Source organism: Micropterus salmoides, unplaced genomic scaffold, assembly GCF_014851395.1.
Source record: "Micropterus salmoides isolate LMB-PRFRI ecotype aquatic unplaced genomic scaffold, ASM1485139v1 Ms_hic_scaffold_5, whole genome shotgun sequence".
Classification (NCBI taxonomy): domain Eukaryota; kingdom Metazoa; phylum Chordata; class Actinopteri; order Centrarchiformes; family Centrarchidae; genus Micropterus; species Micropterus salmoides.
The window spans coordinates 22094732-22104723 of NW_024044237.1; the positions used below are offsets into that span (position 1 = coordinate 22094732).

Here is a 9992-nt window from a genome sequence, read left to right on the forward strand (position 1 = left end):
CTTCACATACCTGGCAATAAAGCAGATTCTTATTCTGATTCTGATTCAGTACTGATAATACTACAGTGTATCAGAAATAATAGTGCAACAAAGTGACTGTGATAAATGTTGGCTGATGTTATAGTGACCGCTACAATATGTCACTGCTGTGTTGAAGAGTCTGACAGATGTTGGGATTAAGGACCTGTCTGTTGCTGAAGTAGCTGCTTAGGAGAATAATTTTAACAGTGACCTGGAGTCTCTTGCTCAGGGACACTTGAGCAGGGCACATGGCTTTTTTTTTTAATGTCCACTGTGTGTAAGTAGGCCTTCAAATAGTTGAGATATAACCACACCATCAGTAGCTGCTTTTGCGTTTTCAGTTGTATCACTCCATCTTCATCAGGGGATGGATTTGGCAAATGTAAATGGCAGCGGTGGAAGAAGTACTCAGATCTTTGACTCTGACTGTAGTAATAATGCATCAAAATCTTATTTCACTAAAAGTAAAAGAGTATCATCAAAACTTTTTTTTTAAATGTATTGTTTTTAACATTATTATTATTCCTAGCCTATTCTGCCGCCAGCTGCTGGTTTGTTAATAGACTAATTGTTGTATTTAACTCTTTTCACTTTTACTTCTCTGTGTATTTTTCTAGATTAAGCTAAGATGTACCTTTATTGATCGCCTGATGGGAAAATTCAGCTTGACATGGCAGCACAAGGAATTGAAGTCAAAAATAAAATAAGAAATAAAATAGGAATAATATTTACAATGAATAGATCTAGGTGCATATGAATGTTTCTAAACAGACATACGTTGATACAGTATCTGTTTCAGAATCAGAATCACGTTTATTGCCAGGTACATTTTCACATACAAGGAATTTGTCTTGGTAAATTGGTGTTTAACAGTGCACATACATGTAGAAATATAAATATAGAAAAAGTAAAGAGACCTGTTTTCTTAGATGAGAAGCTGTACAATTTGTGTATGTACAACTATGCCAAAAATTGCTAAAATATACAAAGGTTATTTGACAAGGGAAAAATGTTCTGGCTGCACCAGGACACCAGATGGTCAATCTGCCACCTGTAGGCGGAGTCATCCCCACCAGAGATGAGACCAGCGAGGGTTGTGTCATCTGCAAACTTCAGGAGCTTGACAGGCTGGTGGCTGAGGCTGCAGCTGTTGGTGTACAGGGAGAACAGCAGAGGGGAAAGAACGTAGCCTTGAGGGGAACCGGTCCTGGAGTCAGAGACATGTTTTCCCAGCTTCACGTATTGCATCCTGTCGGACAGGAAGTCTGCGATCCACCTGCAGCCACGCTTAGCTGGGAGAACTTGTCCTGCAGCAGAGCTGGGATGGTGTTGAAAGCAGAGATGAAATCTACAAACAGTTTCCTGGGGAATGTAGTGAAGGCCCATGTTTACTGTGTCGTCTACAGACCTGCTGGCTCTGTATGCGAACTGCAGGGAGCAAAAGACTTCATAATCATAAAGGTCAGGGCAACGGGTCTGTAGTCATGTAGTCCTGTGGTCCTAGGTTTTTGGGGGACAGGGATGATGGTGGAGGCTTTGAAGCAGGCCGACACATGGCATGTCTCTAATGAGGTGTTAAAGATGTCCCTGAACACCAGAGACAGCTGATCAGCACCCTGCTTCAGGATGGATGGTGAGACAGAGTCTAGCCCAGCAGTCTGTTGACATCCCTCTCCAAGATGGTGAGATAGAGATAGAGACAGAGACAGAGACAGACAGATGAGGTGGAGCTGTTTTCCACTGAGGATGGGGAGGATGAGATGGCGGACTTGGGCCAATTGGTGGGGTGACGGGGGTGGTCTCAGGTCTGTCCCATTGTCTTTCGACAGGAAAACTGGTTCAACTCGTTGGCAAGGCGAGAGTGGTTCTTGGAGAGGGGGGGATTTTGGTTTGTAGTTTATGTGTCTAAATCTTTTCCAGACAGAAACAGATTTGTTTGTAGAGAAGTGATGTTGATTTTTCTCTGAGCACAGCTGCTTAGCATCTTGAACCACCTTGCTAAACCTGTACTTTGACTGCTTAAACCTGCCCCTGGTCACTCATAAATGCTTCTCTCTTTTTAACCTTAGCTGTCTGAGTTTAGCTGTGAACCAGGGTTTGTCATCATTATAACTCTGGTGCATGATGGTACGCAGCTGTCCTCAGTCACAGAAGCATCTGTAAACTCATCCAGTTTACAGATGTTTGTATTTCTGTAATCTTTTTATTTCAGTTTAACTGTATAAATGACTGTGTGGTGCTTCCTCTGTCACATCACTTTCATTGACGTTGTTGTCCAATATTATTTTAGACATACTTCTCGCAATGGGAAATTAAGTGTGTATTGAATAATATTGTTTTGTTTCACAATGGCTTCCAGTGAAAACCCAACTGCTGTTTTTAACCCTTTTTGTGTATATTTGGAAGTATGAGGTCTTCATCAGCTGATGAAATCAAAGATCTACAGTTCCATGACAACTGAGCCAACATCTTCTGATGAAGCCCGTGCAATGTTATTAAAATCTCCAGAAGTGGTACTCTGTGTGTGTGCGTGTGTGTGCAGTATATTTAGTAATTATTTTAATGCATCTCACACTTCATCTAGGTGGATTAACATGTTTAACTCATCTGAAACATTTTACTCAAACTTAGCATCGGATCAAATAAGCTGGTTATTTATCTTATATTTACTGCTATATTTAATATAAATATATTTTATAAAATATTTTATTTGGCATAAATTCAAGTTATTGACATTAACACTAAGTTTCCTTTAATAGATAAAGTAGTACTTTGTTAGATAATTAACCAATATACAAACATTCACTATAGACAAGTGCTCACAGTGACAAAATGTTTTAGAAAATTTTTATTCTTTTACATTAAAATGTGAAGGGTGAAATTTCAACTGTAAACATGAAATAAACTTGACTTTTACCTCTAAATTTCACAACAAAAATACAATTTTTAAAGCCTGTTCCCACAAAGTATTTCTGACTTCAAACAAGTTATCAATGGTAATAAATTAAAATTCTGTAATTCTACACTATGCAAAATAAAATTTAATTTATTTATTTAAAATAAAAGCCAAAAGGAAATTCACAAAATGTTCACCGTAAAAACGACATAATGGAGTGTCTGAGATAAATAAATAATTTGATATTCTAAAATGTCAAAAAACAACCCCCCCCCAAATCACAATCAAGGGTTCACAGATCAGTTAGTGAGGTTGGTCACTTTCTGTAAGGCAGCAGCGCTCACATTTAGAGAATGCTCACTGGGAAACAATTTCCTCAATAGGAATGACAGGAGCATCTGTTATGGAAGATAGAGCAACAAAATCAGAACAGGATTTTTTTGCTATATTAAATAAAATGAGAAACTTACATACAATAAACGAAGGACAGTGACAGAAAAGTAAATGCAGAGATACTTACATGTACGAGCATTTTGTTTTTTTCACGGTCCTGGAACAGATTAAAAACAGACTCCACGTCTGTCTTCTTTAGGACAAGATAGTTTGAACCTACAGAGAGAACATAAAAATTTATTTTATGTACGTTTACGTTTCCTACTAGTGCAGAAAGGCGACAACCTACATTTGGCATTCATCAGGTTGTGCGCTCTGGCCCTGGTCTCGTTCTTCTCCTCGTCTGTGCGAGGAGGACGAGGTGGAGGCGGTGCAGCTGGTTGAATCTCTGGCCACTGTTTTTCACGCACAGCATCGATGTATGTAGCCATCTGCACTTCTGATGGGTTCATCTTGTTTAGGAAAGAGTTCACTTTTCTGGAGAAGAATACAACACAACCAAGGTCACCCACAGACAAAAATCCAAGTCACAGTATAAATAAGGGGTTGGGTGTCTGAACCAAACTTACTTTTTCAAGATGGGCATAAAGGGTTTCAAAATGGCATCAAATATGTTTATGAGGATGGAGTTCCCTGTTAGGACAGAAAGTATTGGGTTTATCTTCAAAAAACGGGACTATGTCAGTGTTTTTACATGTTTTAGCTTTGGCATAAACTTTGCATTTACCCTTAAGGCTGCAGTAATTAATACATGCCACTAGAGAAACAACCAACTCCTAATTAGATCCTCAACTATGTTCACCAGCCACTTGATTTGAACATCCAGTGTTCAGTACAGTTTATAGGTGTAGATGAGAATGGCTGAGAAAATGTGAAAGCATAAAAGAATTTTAAAAATGGTAAAAAGCGCTGTAGCTGCAGAGTTATGTATTTTTCTTTACCAAAAATATGGGGCTGAAGATAGAGGATGTTATTGTGCAGGCAAATATGTTGACTAAAAAAGGTAAAAATGACTTGATCTGACTTTTTAATGCTCCGTTATTTTGGCACTAGTAAAGACCTCAACTGAAATGAACGAACACAACTGGCTGTCTAGATTTAGTTGAAAATTAATTAATTAATTAATTAATTAATAATTAATTAATTAATTAATCAATCAATCTCAAAATCTGCAGTATGGTATAAAAACACTGGTAGTGAAGGACACATTATTTCTAGTAAATGGACTACAACACACAAAACACTGGTATGATCTCAAAGCTCTTAATGCTGTAAACACTGAACAAACCAGAAATTTCTTTCAGCAGATCAAATATGGCTTTTGTTGCCTCCAGCTGGCCTGGCTTTTGTGGCTCTTGGCTCTTCTGACACTGGGAGTCCTCCCCTCTCGGCAAAGTGTCCTGGTCCTTCCCTTTAGTCTTGTTTGCTCCACCTGACATCTTGAAACATATTTTGTCCTTTTTATTTGACTTTGCACTGAAGTGACACCACGATGGACCTTCCGTGCTATTCCCCTGAAACTCTCCATTTTGTCTGCAGTGCGCTGTGGAGTCTGACACAGGTGAGTCTTTATCACTGGTGGTTCTTGTTGAGAGCAAGGACTCTAGTGACCTGGATTGTATCAGTCCCTTGAACATTTTAAAGGGAGAGGTTAAGGCATTACTAGAGTCCTCTGTTTTGTTGGGGGAGCAGTTTTTATTTGCAGGCTCCAGCTCCTTTTGTGTTTCTGCTTCCTCTGGCGGCACTGAATCAGAATGATCTTCCAAGATAACAATAGTTGGGATTGTAGTACCAGTAACATTGTTGCCCTTCTCAGTAGAGGCACCAGGGTTTTCTAAAGGCAGAGTTGTGGATTCAGGATGTGAAGATGTCATTGTGATTTCTTTCGGGGCCTCTGTCTGAGGACTAGAGTTCTGCAAAGTAAAACAAAATAATCAGGTTGTGACAGCTGAATCTGAAGCACCTGACTTTAAAAGGTACAGAGTGGCAGACACCAGCAAATGAACAAATTCATACACGCATCGGTTAAAAGTCTAAAAGTCTCAGTCCCAGTTTCTTACAACTTCAGTCTTATTTCCATAGTTTGGGTCACTGTTTTATTGGTTATTATAAAGTTACCACAAAGTAATTGATTAGATCGGGGCTACGCTGCAACATTCCTCAAACAAAGTCCAACAGTCCAAGCAGCCAACAGTTTATGCAAAATTATTCACAAACTACTTTCTTTGGAGTAAAAAAAAACAAAAAAACAAAGTTAGTGATGTCTGTAATAATCCCCTTCTGCACAGGAGAACTGCATGTGTGCACAGCCATGGAAGGTAGGTCAAAGTTGAACCAGGTTCTGTAAACTGTGAAGGATGTTTACACTACAGAGCTGGAGTTATACTTTTATTATTTGCTATGTTCTCTCTTGCAAATAAGTTTGTCTAAATGCCCCTCAGACAACTTTATAACTTGGCAAGTACAATGTTACTGTTACCTATGGGAATGATGAATGCCAAAAGTACAAAAGTAAGCACCAGGTTGTAATAAGCCTGAATCATTCTTTAAGATGTCTATCTGAAGAAAAGCAAATCTGTTAAACTTTACCTCTTCTTCCTCTTGACCTGGAGTCAGGAAGTAAGCCAAGCCACTCAGAAGGCCCCAGACACCTCCATAATGTTCCTCCTCATTCAGTAGTTTGTCAAGTGGGCAGAGGAACTGAAAAACTGGCTGACTGCGGCCGATTAGATCATCAGAAACTAATTCCTGTAAAAGAAAATAACACTTTGAGTCATTATGATTTTCAAGTGTTCATCTGTCAACACAGTATTTTTGGCGTCTCTCACCTGCAGGAAGTTCTCCAATGATCCCTTCGCTTCTTCTTTGACCTCATCTGTGATCTCTGACTCCTCCGGCACCAGGATTGTGGGCAGCCGGATCGAGTCCTGATAGAGGACAAAATAAATGTCTTTTATGAACAGTTCCATGAACAATGTTTGGTCCAACCCCTCTGTCTAGCAAGTTTTAAAACTGTATACCATATGATTGCAGTAACATTTTGTGGTTCACAATGTTGAATTTCAGACTTGTGAAGCAAACGTTGTGGTATGTTTTCACAACAATGCTTCCTTCTGCCACAAGCTGAGTTTACAGAAAACACAAGTCTTTTCTCTGAAGTCAAAGGAAGAAATCCTCTTTTAGTCGGTACATATCATGATATCTGTCCATTTGTGGAAAACCATCCATTTAATTGTTCAATAGAAATTCCTAACATTGGACTGCATGATTTTGATTCATTAAAGAGAAATTTGCATTTTCAACTGTTCCAGTATTTCACAGTGAAAGTTTCTTGCAGAATCAGCTTGACAAAATAAATCATGCATGTCATCATTAACCACATTTCCACCCCCATGTACAGAACACGAGCAGGAAGTGTGCAAAAGGTATTTCCAAACATGTAGTCGCTCTTCTAGTTTGTGGCTAACTTTTGCCTCATTGTACTGTTATCTAGTCCCACATAGTTTCACTCTGGCTACCCTGTCTCCACCCTAACTCCTCAGAGTGCTGTCAGAGTACCTTTAACAAGTACCTCCAACATTAAAAGGATAGGATTTTTACGATTTTAAGAATATACTCGCATCCATATGTACATATTGAAACTGTTTGTTTTTGTCACTGTAATTGTTCCTCCTATTCATTCATGTTCTGAGATGTTTGCTCCCTAATCTGATTCCAGTGTATGAGATAATAGAACAATTGAGCACCTTCAGTCTTTTTAGTGCAAATACTTTGGAATTGCACTACAATTTTATGTATTTCTGGCCAGTATGGAGAGGAAAAATAATTAAAGTGAACAAAAACGGTTTCAATGTACATGTGAGAAATGTGAAACCTAGTCTTTAAATTGATTTTATCTGAGGACACACCTTGCCTTCTCATCATTCATTCCCTCCAATTCACACTCACCCTGACAAGCATCTTTCTAAACTGGTAGACACTTGCCAAAACAGTGAGTGTAATTATTCCCTAAAAATGTTCTATCAAAATAATTACAAAGATGTTTATTTACTGGAATAATCTCCTCCGCGTACTATGATGGTTTGGTTTGCTGGCTTGCAACCAGGACATCAAGTCAATGATAAAAAAGTCAATCTGTAGTCGTCTGCACACCAATACAGCAGGGAATACAAAGCCAAACACAAGCAAGCCCCATAAAGCATGTTGTAGCAATTCCACTCAGAAAATGTTTAAGTACCAAGTACCAAGAAGTTTTAAGTTGAGTCAACAGCAAGTCCCTTCTTAATGAATGTCTTAGAGCTCATGGATAAAAACTTCTTCAGCTAGGTTTGATTTTACCCACAGCATGCAGACTTACCACTTAGTTAACATAACTAACATAGTCTAATTACTGGACAGTAAACATACAAACAATCCTGCAATAAATATAATTTGACGATGTAGTTTGTGGTGGTGCTGAACTGTTTTGCATTATACAGAGAGGTGTTTCTGTTCTGCTTACCCTCACTGGGTGGACAAAATAATAGAAACACCTGTCAGTATTACACAACACAATTGCGAGTTTATTGTACCTAATAGACAGACATATCAGAGGTGATTACATCAGTTAAAAGTAGAAATTATATATAAAAACACAAAAGATGGCTTTCCATCTGCCTTTTACCTGCCATCTGTTGCAAAAGTACACAACATCCATGTAGGTCTTCCTGATGTCCCAATGTAGGTTCTCAGGGCTGTCCTTCTCCTCCAGGTGAACAGTGAAGATTATCTCTTTATCCTCCCAGTCGGTCTACAACACAGTCAACTCCTAATCAAACTCCATCACAAACATTAACATACCATAGAAGGACACGTTTTTACAGTGCCTCCGCAGACAGATAAGCCTCCGGGACATTCCACACTGCCAATGATAATTATAACTCACATGAGGGATGCTGACAGCCCAGCGGCCGGCACGCCACATCTCGTATGACAGCTTGAATTCCATCATGTCCTCTTGGACGCTTGTCAGGTAGTTATCCAGATCACTGTCCTCCTGATGGTGTTTGGCCAAAAAGCAACAATGAATCTGTCATGTTTCACAAATTGTACTCCTCGGTTTAATATATTGCGTTATCTGCAGCAGGCTCACCCTGTCAGAGTCCTGCTGGCTGAGAATGGATCCTCCCTGGTGTCCTGGTTTTCCTGGATCGCCATGGTCCTCATCCCTGTTGGCTCCTTCTTCATTATCTTATTTTTCTTGGTCTTCTTGGGCTTCATCTTGTCAACAAATTTTGACCATCCTTCTTTTAACTTGTTACCTGAAAATTACAAAAACTTATTTCATCAGTATTTTTTGTTTTTTTATTGTGTACACCACAGTACTGAGAAACACAATTCCCCTGCCTGATATACTGAGTACTGTATGTGGAGAGAATAACAATACATTCTACTTTGACCTTGATTTCTGACATAACAACACACTTTTAGCACATCATTATAGTTGGAAATTCAGTGAGAAAAACTACTCACCACACAATCCACACTTCTTCAGGCATGTAAGCCACGTAAGCATGATTAGTAATCAAACGTTCAATGTTATAATCTATGTGGCTGCCTGGCAATTAATAATTTTTCCAACAGACTAAAAAAGCATTTTTTTTCCTGAATTTTTGATGTGATCATAACAAAAAAATACACAGATTTATCTTATCATGGCATAATCAATTCTTATTCAGTCATCATTACTGTTGGATTATTTGCAATATAAAGAGATAGGAGTTGCTTGAAGACAGCACAGAAATGAATTGGCATTCAGCTTGCTGTTTGTGTAATTAGCTGTCTGGACAAACAAACAAAAGAATCAGGGGATTAATTATGTGCTAAAAGGCAGGCTGATAGAAAATTAAAAAGTCACGTAGCTGACCACACATTGCTATTTATCAAACTGTTGTACAATACGTTATGTAAGTGGTCTTCTATTCTCTAAACACTCCATCTGCCTTTCTCAGGTCTCTGTCACCCTCATCTGAAATGTTTTAACACTCAAAGCTGAAAATCAAGTTTCAAGAATCACATGTACTACTCCTTAAGTATGAAAGAGCTCAATTAAAGACTCTCAATTACAACAACTCACTCACAAAACACACCTTTACTTTTGGCCTCGATCCTAGTGCCGTTTGAAATCCCTGCTCTCTCCAAGCCCCTAGAATTAAAAAAAACACAGACCCCCAGGTCAGTACCAATTCCAAACACAGGAGGTGGCCCCTGCTGTTGCTACTTTGAGGCTTGCTATGACTAGGTCAAGTCAGCGGGGTGCAGAAGATGACAGCCACTCACACTTCACTGCCCTCGGCCTCGCCTTCGCCCTCGTGTGAAGCCAGCGAGGCTTGATCTGGGTCTGATCCACACAGCTCATCCACAGAGCCTTTGGGGGTCACGCTGTCAAGCTGGCTCACCACCAGCTGGTTCAGGTTGTCGGGGTCCGACAGCCATGTCACCAACAGGCCCAAACCTGAGGAAAACAGCCAATACACTAATCCAACAAACTCTGTCTTGACATAAATACACAAAAAATCAGGAGGCACAATATTCACATTTGACAGTATTATTGGATTGTTGTTTTTTAAGTCATTTTAACACAGCTGGAGTTAGTGATAATAGCTTCCACAATTAAACATATTTAAAAAGGAAGAGTATTTTC

General features: G+C 39.2%; 1 protein-coding gene across 1 annotated transcript; it reads right to left on the bottom strand.

The window, feature by feature from the left end:
* Positions 1-2854: 2854 nt before the first annotated feature.
* Positions 2855-8466, bottom strand: si:rp71-46j2.7. The gene is made up of 10 exons (XM_038699991.1): positions 8442-8466; positions 8235-8345; positions 7974-8099; positions 6139-6237; positions 5900-6058; positions 4599-5223; positions 3880-3943; positions 3600-3787; positions 3438-3526; positions 2855-3315 (listed from the first exon to the last, which is right to left on the bottom strand). The coding sequence occupies exons 2-10, from the start codon at positions 8298-8300 to the stop codon at positions 3217-3219; spliced, it is 1515 nt and encodes a 504-aa protein (XP_038555919.1). The 5' UTR covers positions 8301-8345; positions 8442-8466; the 3' UTR covers positions 2855-3216.
* Between the last annotated feature and the right edge of the window lie 1526 nt (positions 8467-9992).